This window comes from Pelecanus crispus, chromosome Z (assembly GCF_030463565.1).
Source record: "Pelecanus crispus isolate bPelCri1 chromosome Z, bPelCri1.pri, whole genome shotgun sequence".
Lineage (NCBI taxonomy): Eukaryota > Metazoa > Chordata > Aves > Pelecaniformes > Pelecanidae > Pelecanus > Pelecanus crispus.
This window is the reverse complement of record NC_134676.1, coordinates 57,655,589-57,670,108: the sequence shown is the minus strand read 5'-3', so window position 1 is coordinate 57,670,108 and position 14,520 is coordinate 57,655,589. Positions and strand designations below refer to the sequence as shown.

Sequence of the window (14,520 nt, the reverse complement as noted above, 5' to 3'; positions counted from 1 at the left end):
AGGCATGAGATTCTGCCTCCTTTCAATGGGACTGCCCTTGCTCCTCAAAGCTCCACATCCTTATGCATTAATACATATACTGATTCTGAAACTTTCCACCAAAATGCTAGTTTTTAAATCTCTTCCTACTTCTCCCCATTTCCATTTTTTTGGTCAATATTCTGGATTGCTTTTATTCACAGAAAGAAACAAGCTGATAAAAAAAAACCCCAAACTTACGAATTTGGTTGACTGTATACCTACAGTTTTGGCCAAAGAAAGTAGGCAAATATGCAAACTTTGTAAGAGTGTAAGCATTTTATTTCGGTTTCTATAAATGAGACATTACACAGGACAAAAATCTAATTGAAAAATAGAAAGCGAAAAAACAAACCCGGAAGACGAATTGTTCCATTGTTGGATCAGATTAAGTGTGTTGCTCAGCTATAAAACCGAGGGCATGCCTCATCAGCGCCGCTGAAACGCCACAGTCAATTTTCAGGGATCACCCTGCCGCTGCTGCCGCGGGGGGCCATCTCCGGCGGGACGTGAGGCAGGCCGGCCCCGCTCCGCCGCCCGCCCCCTCGGAAGGGCAAGAGGCACGGCGAGGCCGCCCGCCGCGGGCGGCAGCCCAGCCGGGCTCCTGCGGAGGGTACGCCTGCCGCCGCCCCAGCGCAGCCACCGCTCGCCGGGCGAGGCGCGGCACCCCGCCCGCTGCCCTCACCGCGCCGCCCGCCCGCCCGGCATCCGGCCCCGCGGCCGCCATGGCGCAGGGCGAGCCGTGGGCCCCGGGGGCGCGGGTGTGCGGCGTTCACGCGGGGCGGCCGCTGGAGCTGTTCTGCGAGGACTGCGGGCGCTGCGTCTGCGCCCTCTGCCCGGCCGTGGGCCCGCACCGCGGACACCGCGCCCGCCTCCTGCTCGACGCCGTCCGCCACAAGCAGGTGAGCGCCGCGGGCGGGCGCCGAGCGATGTCCCCGCGGCACGCGCGGCCCGGCCCGGGCCTCCGCGGCGCCCTGCGTGTGCGGGGCAGCCGGGCCCTGCTGCGGCTGTGCCGCCGCGGCGGCGGCTTGTTCTGCGAGGGCGGATCCAGCGTTGCGGGGCAGGGAACTGGGGTATAACCGGGAGCTGGGGAGGGGGCAGTGGGGGACGGAGCTGGAGCAAAGATCTTCCCGATTTGGTTGCATGTCTTGTCGGTTTTCTCCTCGTTTCTGGGACTTGTGCAGCTGGATTTTCTTCTGCCAGGGTGAGATGGCGGCAGCTGTATTAGTGCAGTGGGCAGCAGTGGGCTGAGTACCTTCAGCCTTCGGCCTTGGTTTGCTGGCCTTACGAACAGCTTGTGGAGCTCACGTTTTGTTGTAACATAACTTGGTAGGCTGTGCTGGCTAGCAGAACAAAGTTTCTGTACTTCAACAAGTGCTTTGTAAATCCCATATGGACAGGGGTCAGTGTGCTGTCATTGCACAGGGACATGGGTCCTGCATGAGAGGAAGAGAGTTACCTGCTCACACCCCAAGCGCGCACACATAACAGGAGTGTAAAGCAATGGACAGTGGGGAGGTGACATTCACTGTCAGGTCACACGCAGCGGCATTTTCTCCTCAGGCCTTGTGTGGGGAATCAGAGGAACTTGATTGCCCTGGGGTACTTGTTTGCATTGTCAGGCTGGAAGTACCTTTGACAGAAACATCGATGCCACAGGGAAAGGGGAAAGGCCATTTCTGTTTATCCCCTTCCGCTGTTGCTTGCTAGCTTGCTAGACTGCGTTGAGTCCCCAGGCACAGAGCCTGTTCTTTGACAACTCCTTGGGGATGCGAGCAGGGGTTGTTGTGGGTTAACCGTGGTGTTGTCCCAAAGATGGGTTCTCTACCTGGTGTGCAAGAACCAATTCACACATTGAGTCAAGATATTTTCTTTATTCCATTTCTGTGGAGAGATGGGTGCTAGGTCGTAAGTCCACAAAGCTAACACACCCCGTTATCCTTGCTTCATGTATTTATACAATTAAACAAAGTCACTATACCTACTGTTAACACCTACTTGTTAGTCAGTGGTTATTTCTACTTTTGCTTCAATTTAAAGACATAGCTCCCTTTAAAATCACTATGCATGCTCAGTGGGTAGGGGTATCCCTTTGGAGGTGGGTAGCTCTTCCAACAGAAGTGTGGTTTTCATATTATAATTAGCTGGTTCACTTGGGGGACACTAATTAGTGGATCTTGCTTCTACTAAAGAGGAGTAAAGGAGAGTTTTGACACTCAAGGATATATGTTTGTTGTTTTAGAGATCTCTTGGCCTTCTGCTCCTCATTATAGATACCCTGGTGCCTATCATCTTCAGTACATTCCTTCAACAATCAGTTGTTGCTGGTCAGCAGCTGAGCACCACACAGCTGCCTGCTCACTCTCCCTCCCTTGCCCAGTGGGACAGGGGAAGGGGAAAGGAAGACTAAACCCAAGAAAAATAATGCATTAAGATAAAAATAGTTCTTCTTAAGTGGAAGGCGAGAGAAAGAGAACGAAACAAAACAAGTGATGCAAAGGCAGTCACTCACCACCTCCCACAGGTAGACCAATGCCCAGCCACTTCCTGAGCAAAAGATGGTTAAACCCACCTAAACCCCCTCCTCTCTGTTTTACTGCTGAGCATGACATATGGCGTGGAATATCTCTATGGTTAGTTTGGGTCATCTGCCTGCTTGTGTCCCCTCCCAACCTCTTGTGCACTCACAGTGTAGTCACATCTAAAACACAGCACCATACGACCTGCTATGAGGAAAATTAACTCCGTCCCAGCCACAACCAGCACAGGAGTTCTTCCCTAAGCTTTTTTTATTCATCCCAGCTTAGCAGTCCATTGAGCAGCCCCAGGAGGCTTTGCAGGCTTGCCCAGTACTTCCTGCTTGTGCTTTGTTTTACTCCAGAGAGCCTGCCAGGAGGCTTGCTGAGTCCTGCATGCTGTGTTGCTAAGCTCGGGAGGCTTAAAAAGTAGTAACACAGTGGTTTGATGTTCAGGAGCTTTTTGGGTTTTTTCTACACAATTTCAGAGAGCACCTTCCCACCCCTTCTCTGGTATTTTTCAGCAGTGTTACTAGGAAGTTTCCTAGTTCCAACAGGTTGTGAGCAGATGCACAGGTCATGCTATATTCCTCTGGCATTTTATTGCACTTCATGTTAGAGAGCAGTACAAGGGCAGAGCGGTCACTGAAGAGGGCAGAGCGACACAGAGCACTGTTGCTGCCAGCTGGTGTGCTTTTATCCAAAGTATCCCTCTTGCAGCTGGGAACTCACTACAGTGTTTGCATTCCCTTCATGACACGGGGGCAATGTGCAGATCCAGGTATTGTACTGTGGCAACGTGATTTGAGCCAGGGTGAAGTGCAGAAAGCGACAATTTGTGCTGTTTCTCTGGGGGTCTGTTGGACACAGGGGAGCAGGTGCTGTTGATAACTAGTTATTTGTCTCTGCCAAAATAGGAAGTGAGCAGGGTAGAAACGTGTGTCCCCATGTGACACTCTATCCCTAGGAAGTCTCTGCTGACATCTGCTGGCTTAGGGCTGGAGAGATTTCAGACACAAACTGTTAGAAGTAGTGGTAGCCTAAAGGATGATATTTTGACTAGGGATTTTGTTTGCTGGGAGCAGTTATTCTGTGCAGCCCTTGTAATGTGACATCAACCAGGCAGCATGCGAGAACCTTCCTCAGTGCTTTTAGGAAATCCTAGCTGTGAGATGAGAGCCATTATGCAAGGTCCATCAGCTGGTTCATCCCTGGATCTAAGGTTGTATCAAATCATCTGGAAGGACACTCCCTGTGCTTCTGAATGTGGGACATAGGATCAGCATGCTGTGCACTTGATATGTGTCCTGTGAGCCTGACTGGAGCTAGGAGTCTCATCTCTCAGAAATCCTTGCTTTTACAGTGTTTTCACTTGAATGAGTTGGGTCATCCAGGCAGTCCCTAAAGGAATGTTTTTGGAGTTGGTTCCTCAGGGTGAATGACGTGGGTTGCCTGCTAGTGTTGCAGACACAGTGTCTCCACTGCTAGGAAGCAGCTCTTTTGTTTACCTCTGTAACAAAAGTAATGCTTAACCAGAAATACTTGGGGCTGGCGTAAGTATTTGCATACAATCACTGTTGTGAGGGAGTGAGTGCCTGAGGTGATGTGTTTTACTAGCAGAGAAGGAAGATCGGGTTTTGCTTTGTGGTCTTTATCAGTCTTTGAGGAAGGGAATGAGGTCTAGGTTGCAGAAGAAATTGAGTAAGGCTGATAGCTAGTAGAACTCCTGAATCTTCAAGTGGTGCAGAACCCCTGTGGTCCTTCAGGGACAAGGCTGGAAAATTGTGGCTGGAATGGATGGCATAACATGAGTGTCTTGCTCCATGCAAGAACATTTATCTGCTTGCATAGATGTGCCTGTGATGAGGGTCTTCAGATGTGGAGTCTCTGGCTTTTGCTGGGAGCCCATTTTCTTCTGATTCTGTCATAATCAAATGAAAAATTGCATGTGTCTTCAAAGGAGGCACATGTCAGGAATGCAAACTGTTGCCCATGAAGCAACACTTATGCTTAGTTTGTCAGCCCTGCAGAGATTAATATGCCATGCTGGCCTGGGGATGTTGCAGTGAGCTGGTACATGTGCATGCAGATGCTTTTGACTGGGTCCCAGCTGCAGAGCAGGACACTGATAACAGCTACACCTCTGGAGCTAGCTTATCTGGTATTTACTGAGATGCTCTGCTATAACACCAGTACACTGAGAGCATGGGGCTGCATTGCCTGGATCTTTCATGGTTCTGATGACAAAAGTGCATCACGAAGTGCACCAAGACTGTTCAACCTGCTAGACAGAGGACAGCCAGATTTCAGAGGGCTGTGGGTGAGAAGCTGTGGGGCTGGACACAGCAGAACGTTAACTGTGCTGTGCTGCTCAGTGCATCGCAGGGCATACCACAAGTATCACAGATACTGTGATTACCAGCCAAGCTGATAATACTGTTGCAGGCATTCAGACTTACAGCATCACTGTAGTGGTAGTGGGGTATTTCTGATTGCTCTTTTGTACACTGCGAAGCATCCTGAACATTCCCTGGATTTTGACTCTAGACAGAGCCTCCCACTGATCCTCTGAATAAAAGTACATGGTTAGCTGCCCTTCAGCTGCTAAATGCATGAGCATGTAGTCTTGAAGTGCACAGTGCCATAGATTTAAAGATTAAAATGTTTTTTTCACCATAGGTTTCCCTGTTCTTATGAAGGTGGTACTAATTTGTACAGCTCTCCAAATCTTACTAGTATAACCACCAGGAGTAGGTGAAATGTTGAAATCCTTATGTTTCATCACTTAATAAGGCCTCAATAAGCCTCATAATCTAAGTGTTTCAGTAACATACTCCCCTATATGGAAAGCAAGCTGGATACTGATTTGTGTTTCTTACAGATATTGTTATGAAACAGTGTTTTATTTTGTTTCATTGCTGTATAGGAACTCATGGCATTGTGTTTGAAGGATCTAGAAGAGAGAAAAGAGCAAGAAGCTGGTAACAGAAGGAGCATAGAGCAGGCTGCTAATGATCTGAAGGTAAAGTGTGATTTGCTTCTCCACTGGATAGTCATTTTCCAAGGAGAGACATTTTGCTTTCTCTGTGGCTATTCAAAGACCCAGGCAGCTACCGCTTCTCAGGAAAAGAGTGTATTCCCTATATCCATCACAATGTATTACTATCAAAGGGAGAGAAGAGGGAATGAGTCTCCAAAGGCCCAGCCCTCACTCTCTGATCAGCCAAACATCTGTGGAAGAAGAGTGTTAAAATTTTTGTGCAGAGGAATAGTAAATAGCCCCAGCAGCATGTATTATTCTGGCTTCACTGATGTGTGTTGCATTGCACTGAACTGCATTATTGAATGGTCTGACTTCAGAGTTAAGTAAACACAAGAACAGCTCTATTGATTCTGTCTTAGGAATGGGAATGTATTAAGCTCCACCTCATTTATAGAGCATGAAATGGTTTTTGCTCGAAGGAGCACCTCTGTTACAGAAATGTCAGTAAGAGCTAGAGGGAGCTCTGTAGAGGTTTGGGACATTGTGGTTTGATGTCACTTCCTTTTGGAGGCTTTCTTTTCCTTGCTGCTCCCTGTCCCTAGCTTGCTTTAAAAGGGGGCAAAATCCTGCTACCGAAGGACCAGGTCTGCTGCTTGTAGCAGTTAGTACCTGGCCCTGTTACATTCCAGCTGAAATCAGCATTTTCTGCATAAATGAGCATCTTGGGATCTGCCCTCAAGCTTTTCCATCCAGGACATCAGCAGGTAAATCCTGGCTGCACTCCCTTAAGGGGTAAACACCCATTTCTCAAGAGATGTAGCAAATCAGTAAAATTCAACCGAAATGTAACATTAAAAGCCTGGGAGAGAAATGTCTGAAATGTTTATGGTCTGTTGAGTATGGGGGGGAACAGTCTTCTGCTTAATCTATAGGCACATGCCATTGTGAGCAAAAAGCAGCTGTCAGACAAAGTGACTGAGCTCCAGTTACTACTTAAAGAAGAGGAGAGCCTGGCAAAAAACTTAATTGATGAAAAGACTCAGCAAGCCCTGGAAGCACATGATGAGCAGTTGGAGTCCTGTCAAGAAAAGCTTGTAGCCCTGGAGACCTTCTCATGTCGAATCAGACAAATACAACAGCACTGTGATCCTGTTCAGTTGCTGGAGGTGGTATTGTATGGTCTCTTTCTACCTCTTCTCCTCATAGTCCCTGGTCAACTGCTCTAGTGATCTCCTCTGTAGATCCTTCTGTATGTAAGCAGCATCTTTCTTACTGCTTTTTAGACTTCTTTTTGTTGGTATTTTGGTGAACAAGTTTGGTTCCTGATTTTTGAGCTGTTAGGTGTTCCTGCTATGACATTGATTTCAGGTCTGTATGAAATTAATGTAATTTTAAGCATAGATGGAACAGAATTATGCCTTTTTCTTCATCTTGAAGACAGACGCTGTATCAGGTCTTTCCTTGTGCAATATGAAGGTCTGAGGAAAGGCAGCCTTGGGAGCCTTGGGAGGAAGGCTAAATTGTTTAATTTCTTTAATCACAAGAGATCCTAATGACCCTGAGCAATAGCAATCATTTTAATGGAGGGGGCAGTGTTTTTCTTTTTGCCTACAAATAAATGTCAGCCTCTCTTTCCTAATGATCTTCTTTACCTTCCTTGGGCAGGGTGTGTTGCCATGTGCTTATGCCCTGACACAAGCCAAAGGATACCATTCTTCATGGGAAGACTTGTGGTGCATTTTTACATCCTTGCAACTTAGCAGACTTCAGAGTTTGCATTGTTGTGAGTGGTATGGCCCTGGCATTCTGCTGTGTGTGCTAGGAACGTACCTGCACATGGGAAGCTGCTCTTCATGGCTTTGGAGAGATTTTTTGTGGGAGAGGTTGAATTTTATTCTTTAGATTGCTTTTAAAACATAATGGTTTAATTTTCCCACTGTTGGGATTTCCCACAAAGGGTGCTAGCCAGGTTAAACTCATTCCCATCTTGGAGCGTCCTAGAGGGCCCTGTTTTAACCATGACTGCTGGGTTCTCCGTCTCTGGGGTAGCCCCTGGCTCCAGTGGGCAGGAGAAGCTAATGGGCAGGCCAGTGAGCTAATAGGCAGGCTGAACATAGCAAGGCTTGCCTGTCATGGCCCATATGTTTACCTAGTGATGGAGCTGTCCTTGCTTTCTGGCGTGTGGGAGCGGGGAGGGAAGAGTCCATTCATGTCACTGTCTCTACTAACTGGAGAATTTGGCTTTCTGCCCTCAGAAGTACACAGAAATTGAGAAGGAAATGCAGGAGCCCAGGCGCCTGTTAGAAAAGTGGCATCCGATACCTCTCTCATTTGAGCATATACTTAACCACTATAAGCACTTCGTGACAGCTCTTCAGTCCATTCTACAGAAACCACTAGAAGCCCGGCTGAAAGAAGGTACCTGGGAGAGTGCTGTGAATTTTGCTTTCTCCTGCTCTCCTTTTAAATCGTGTGGTCTGTAAGTAAGAGCACCACTTTTTACTAAATCAGCTGAAGAAAACAGCAGCTTTTCAGGCATGGGTACTGTTCTCTGACAGCACTGGTGTATTGTTGCTATAGCAACGGTGAGTTAGGAACATAAGTGGTTTCTCTTTCAACTCTGAAGATGGCCTTTTGTGCCTTAAAGTTTGTTTGATGCTTTTTTCCAGCTCTGTCAGTTATTTCGGTACAGGTTACTTCTTCCTGCACAGATCATCTTTGCTTATATCCCTAGACCATCACACCTACACAACCCAGCTGTTCTCTCAGTCACTGTTGGGTGTTAAGTGCTCTGGCAGGACATCTGGCAGGCATGGAACATCCGATACCTGTAAAATTTGAAAGCTTTTTCTAGTTGATGTACCTGGTGATTTTCTGTCTCAGGCAGTCTGAAAAATTGTCTGGGTTTTGGTACTTTAACGGTGGGTTCACATGTTCTGCTTAGAGCTCCTTTTGTCTTTGAGCTGGTATTTCATCCTTAAGTGACCTTTGGCATGATTAAGGCAAGGAGTTTCCTAATGGGATGCAGAGCCACAAAGCCAAATAACCATGGGGAAACCCTGCCACTTGTTGAGTTACAGGTGAGCACGGCAACATCAGCCATCACATTTCACCCAGCTACCTTTTAATAATCCCTTTTCTGAGAGTTGCCACCAAGAACAGTACAGCAGGGTGCTGGGGAAAATGGTCAGACCAGATCTGAAAGGCCACTGAAGGATATGTGGAGAATTGCTAGACAGTACTATGCAGGTGCTCTGTAGCTAGCATCTGCAGTTGTCTTCAGCTGCTTGACTCTGTTCTCATCTGATAGAGGGGTGCTTTTTGAGGAATGGGAGGTGCTTACTTGGGGTTGTGCTTGATGTGTAGTCCCTGGCAACACTGGGGTCCAGCATCTCCATGCTATCCAAAGAGCATAAAGTTTAAAGCATCCAGAGTGAGTAGCCCTTCCCCAGCAAAAGTAACAGTTTGTCCCATGAAATTGGAAAATGGAGCATGACAGTGTCACCTTCTCCAGGACGTGGGTGGAATTCACACCAAAGAGGCAAAACCCGAATACCCTGTCCAGGAAAATTGCCCATGATGTTTTTTTCTTAAAATCTTCTTGACAGTACAGCCATGTTCTTCCACCGGCAGATTCCCTAAACTGTCCCTTTTCATCTTTGTCCAGATGTCTTCAGTAGCCTTAATGCCACTGCGAAAAAGGAGCCTGGAACAGTGTTGAAAACCATGTCTCCTGTTGATCGGTTGCTTTTCTTAAAACGTAAGTATGGTTGAACAAAAGTTGGAAGCACTCTGAACACTTAGGGCTCAATCACTGAAACAGTCAATGAATGTGTGCTGCCAGTATCTTAAAATGGAATCATAAAAAGGTTCTGATGTTTACAGTGTTTGCAAGGAACAAGTGCTTGGTGCTGCCTGAAAGTCATTACCCTTTTCCATACCTCAGGTTGGGAACAAAATTTTACTTTCTGTCTGTGAAATCTTGATCCTTTGTTTTTATTCAGAACTGCCAGTGTGTGAATCAGCTAGTGGCTAATTTAGTTTTTGAAGACTCTTCTGTTCTCCAGATCATTGTTGTCCATCTTTAATTATATGTCCATCATGTAGCGTGTTAAGGGTCAATCTACAGGTGATCCTTTCCTCTAGTGTTGGTAGGAAAGGTGTACAGTGACTTGTTCCCAATCTGATGGGAAGCTCAGAGAGATTTCCTGTGACCTGCAGCAGATGAGGGCTGTAGCTGTTTTTAATCTCAAAGCTGTAACATTCTCTATTACCATGGTACCTGGCGGCAAAGGCCTGTTGTAAGAGAAGGTCTGTTTTCCAGCATAGATCCAGCCCAGTGGAGGCCATGACTGTGGCCATCTGGATACTTGACTTCTGTCTGTTATTCATCAGGGAGCGCAAGGGACAGTACTGTGCTGGTAGAGTGGGTTACATGCTGTGTCTGTACCTACAGGTTGGTGTGTTCTGAGAGGGGTATTTTTCAGTGTTGTTACCTTGTCTTGTTTCTGTGCCCTCCTGAGTGAGCTTCTAAGTCCAAACACTGCAACTTTTTCATTCCTAACAGGTTATCTCAACCGGAGATGAGCAAACAGGTGTTGCGCTTCTAAGTAAGTGCAGCAGCTGTTAAATCAGGAATGCAACAAGCAAAGTCTGTCTTCTTGGCTGCAATGTCATGGGTCTTTCCCACTTGCATCATTTCTGTGCTGCAGGATCCAGATTGAGTCAGTCACTTTGTAACCAGAACCTGTTAAGGTGCTAGGACAGCCTGTTCACATCACTGAGCACTTGCTACTAAAAGAGCACTGCAGCAGCATTTGGCTGGCAGTGAAGTAGGCTCCTGAGTTTCGTGAATGCCGATCTGTATGTTTCAGGCTGCCTCTTGATGGATTCATGGAGAAAGCACTGTATTTGCTTCACATGTGAGCAGTTACTTTAAGGGCTGAAAAGACAATTTCTCGACACTGTTAAAGCTAAATATGACAAACCACCTCATTAAGAAAGATGTGCAGCTAGTCATAGGCCAGTGAAATTGACATACCTTGGTCATAAATATTTGGACTTAAAGTCACTTAAAATTTTCATCACTTAGGAAAAGTGGAAGAATTTGAGTCCTCCAATAATCCAAACAACTCTAGCTATTTTGCATTATTTTTCCAGTCAAATTCACATTTATACTTCCAAACACTAGCACCTGGATGCAGGTTGGTCCTTGGGTTTTTGTCCTTTTTTTAAAGCAATGGAGGTATTTCCATTTGTTTGAGATTTAGTAGTTAGGCATTTTACGAAAATCTAGGTTTTCAGGTAAATTTGACTGACAGACATCACTACTTATTTGCAAAGCTTTTCAAGTGCTTACTGGAAAAAGCAGACACTGAAGCCAGGACTTTTAAATCCTCCCTACTTCATGTATCTGTTGGTCTCTGTGTCACCTGTGTTCCGTACAAACTTAGCATCCCCATTGTTTACCTGCTGGAAGTGACTTGCAACAAAGACTCAAGACAGTCAGTCATTCACAAGATAGAATCCTGTAGGGTGCTGTTTTACCTACATGAATAATTCCTGTTTCCTGTCTTTTGTCACCAACTATGCACACAGATGTGACTTAGGACCTATTCAGACCACATGAACACCAATACCAGCTTTTCTGACTAAAGTGTAGTGGAGATTGCAGCAATAAGATGTTACATGTGTGAGATGTACCCCTGTAGTGGTACGCTTTTGGAAGTTTTAACAATGTTTACAGACATAATACCAAAATTAAAATAATGAAGGCTTTCTTTTCATTTAGAAAATGGTGATGCTTCAGTTAACACTCACTGCACATACAGTGCTATTTGCTTCTCCATTTTTTGCAGTATACAGGTGCAGATTCCAGGGGGCAGAATATTAGCTGTGGGCTCTCTAGCACCATGGCATGCATTTCACATGTCACCAACTCTCTTCACATGTCTTTGCCTCAAACAAAGCAACTGCTTCATTTCTGGTACCCAGGTGTATGCAATGATCCTACCCAGATGAAGATGATCTGTTAGTAAGGCTCTGTGTATAAAACAAATTATAATTGTGCATCACTGGTTCCTGTATTTTAAACATAGTTGATGTTAGGGGCCACAGCAAGGCAAGGGGGAGATGTGGGGTCCAGCTGTATCTTACAGTCATAACACATGTGTACTACTTACTTTTCTGAAACATGACAGACAAGTATAGAGGGTAAGTCTTTGTTGCAATTAACTGTGCAGTGAATGGACAGATGCCTGTGCTCCTTTGCAGTGAATTGTGGGAGACCTTACTTAGCCTTCCCTGCTCATGGCAGGGAATTGTGGGAGAGTAACAGAAGACCAGCAGAGAATGGAGTGCTTTATGCATTGCTCTGATGGCAGAGGGGAGGATTCCAGCCTGAATGAAAACATCTGGGCTTTAGACTATGGAATATGCCAGCTAGCCCAGGCTAGACATATTTAATTTATAGGAGAGGGTTCTATGTAAGAATATAGGAGAGGAAATAGCAAGAGTCAAATGAGCGACAAATTAATTCAGTTGCAAAGAGAGACTTCTCTCATACAGTAACCTGCTGTATAATTGCCTTTCATTTCCAAGTTCAACACCGAAGAGCAAGGAAAATACTGAAGTTCTTGTTTGAATGGGTTCATTTAGTACTATGCTGCCTGTAAAGCACAGTGAGAGACTGTGCTCTGTGAGATCACAGGTCCAAACTTGTAGTTCAGATATGCAACACTGCAGAGAATCAAAGCAGTCTGGATTTTAAATTATAAACACTTGTTTCCCTAACTTTAATTTAAAAAGGATTTTACTCACTCTGAAAAGCAGCTTCAGGATATTAAATGTATTTGTTATCTGGCATTTAAAATATCTAAGCTTCAAAGTTTATCTAGACTAAGATTAAAATCATATTCAGTCTAAAAGAACCAGCTATGAACTGAGTGAAATATGACTCAGCCAGTTTTCATTGCAAGTATACTGCTGTTCAGTTCTTGTCTGGATGTATCATTATACTTTATTTTCTTCACTTACAAGAAAAAATAGGTATGTTCATTATGTGGAATACTTTTAAGATACAAGTTAAGTTTACATCTTACCGCCAGTACTCTAGACAGTACTGTAATTCATGGCAATGTATGTTTTTTTAGGTACCCAACTCTGACACAGGTTTTATCAGGGTTGACAGAAAGAGTGAAGGGTATTGTTTAAGAATGCCAGATCCTGTTTTTAAAGGGAGTATCTTGGTTATTTCTAGAACATGAAATCAGAAAACACATGCTAACACAGTAAATTACTGAGATAAGAGTGTATTATGAAAACTTTTGTGAGACATGCAGCAACCCAATATTGAAGTTGTAGGACAGTATAAAAATCCTCTGGCTTTTTGACCTGTCCTGTGTGATTGTGTTATTTCAAACTTGTTTAATTTGATATAGTTTTTTTTTTTCCCCCGGGCTTTTTGATTTCCAGTCCTGTGACAGCTGCTTCATGGTACAAATATTCTAAGCTGCTGCTGAATAAGACAGCGATTTCCAGGGTGTGGTTTCAGACTGTGATTTTTCTTTTCTAAATGTGAGGTTAGGTGAACTGCTGTAAATCCTCTGGGAGCTGGTAAGTTGTTCCTTTGCAATGTACACAATGCTGCTGCTCAGAGCTGTGGTGCATCTATGAGAAACAGAGTCCTAGTGGGATTTCACTGGAATGGGATCTCACAACCCAAGTGTCCACTCCAGTATTCTCCAAAACCCTTAGGCTGTAATGCCACCAGAAGTCTCCAACTGCACACAGCAGAAGCTCTCAGTGTTTGTTCCCTATCTAGCTGTATTCATCTTCTCTTTTGTGAACCATGCAAATACTGACTTACATACTGACCTGCTTTAAAGCCTATGGAACTTTAAAGCATCGGTGCATATAAATAGTGGAGTGCTTTCTATTAAAAATGTCAAGTTTTTCCTTGCAAAATGGCAGGTTCCAAGACACCGCCAGCTGTGGGCTTCTTTGCAGGGTTTTTACAACTTGGACTTCTTTCAAGAGACATGATAAATGTAGTGTGTTTATGGTTTTGACTGCAGATGCAAGATCACCAACCTGGGAATATGACAGCCTTCACCCAAGGCTGAAATTGTCTGATGACCGTCTTGTAGTAAGCTGTAACTGGAGGAGGATATTCTACCCTTGTGGTCCCCAGAGATTCGATAAATTGTGGCAAGTGCTAAGCAGAGATGCATTCCTCTCTGGGAGCCATTACTGGGAAGTTGACCTTCTTCATGCTGGAGCAGGATGGTGGATTGGCGCAGCCTACCCTTCCATTGGCAGGAAAGGAGACTCTGAAACCTGTCGACTGGGCTGGAACAGAGCATCTTGGTGCCTTAAGAAGTTTGATTTTGAATACTGGGCATTTCACAAGGGGGAGAGAATCCCTGTCCTTGTAGAAGATGATCCTGATCGCATTGGCATTTTTCTGGATTATGAAGCGGGAATCCTTTCATTCTACAATGTTACTGATGGCATGGCTCATTTGCATACCTTCTGCTGCAAGTTCACAGAACCAGTTTACCCAGCCTTGAGGCTCTGGGAAGGGTCCATTGGAATATGCAAACTAACATAAGGAATGAAGCAAAATAAAGCCTACTATTTCATGCTTTTTCTATGAAAGCCACTTTAGCAATCATCTACATGAATTAATCTGTGTCATATGAAAGTTATAGCTGTGATGCTTTTAGAAGCTAACAGTTAAGTTCAAGAAAACCAACTGTAATTTTTAACGCATACGCATTTTTCAGTTGGGGGAAGGTGATCTAGCTTTTATAAATGATGTTGATGTACCACCTAAGTGCCGTGCCATATATAATATTTTTTGTACTTTTTTCAACTTGCAAAATGGAAGAAGTCTGGTTGAAAAAAGCCTATTACAACTCAGATTTGAACCTGGATATTGCCATCTTTTTTTTATGAACTCCCTCCCCTCATCTGTCTGGAGAAGCCACAACTGTGTGTGGT

General features: G+C 45.0%; 1 protein-coding gene across 1 annotated transcript; it reads left to right on the top strand.

The window, feature by feature from the left end:
- The first annotated feature begins 743 nt into the window (after positions 1-743).
- Positions 744-14,352, top strand: TRIM14 (tripartite motif containing 14). Its single transcript, XM_075726621.1, has 6 exons — positions 744-920; positions 5,461-5,556; positions 6,450-6,683; positions 7,773-7,935; positions 9,185-9,277; positions 13,593-14,352. Exons 1-6 carry the CDS (start codon positions 744-746, stop codon positions 14,126-14,128), a joined length of 1,299 nt encoding a protein of 432 aa, XP_075582736.1. The 3' UTR covers positions 14,129-14,352.
- Positions 14,353-14,520: the final 168 nt, after the last annotated feature.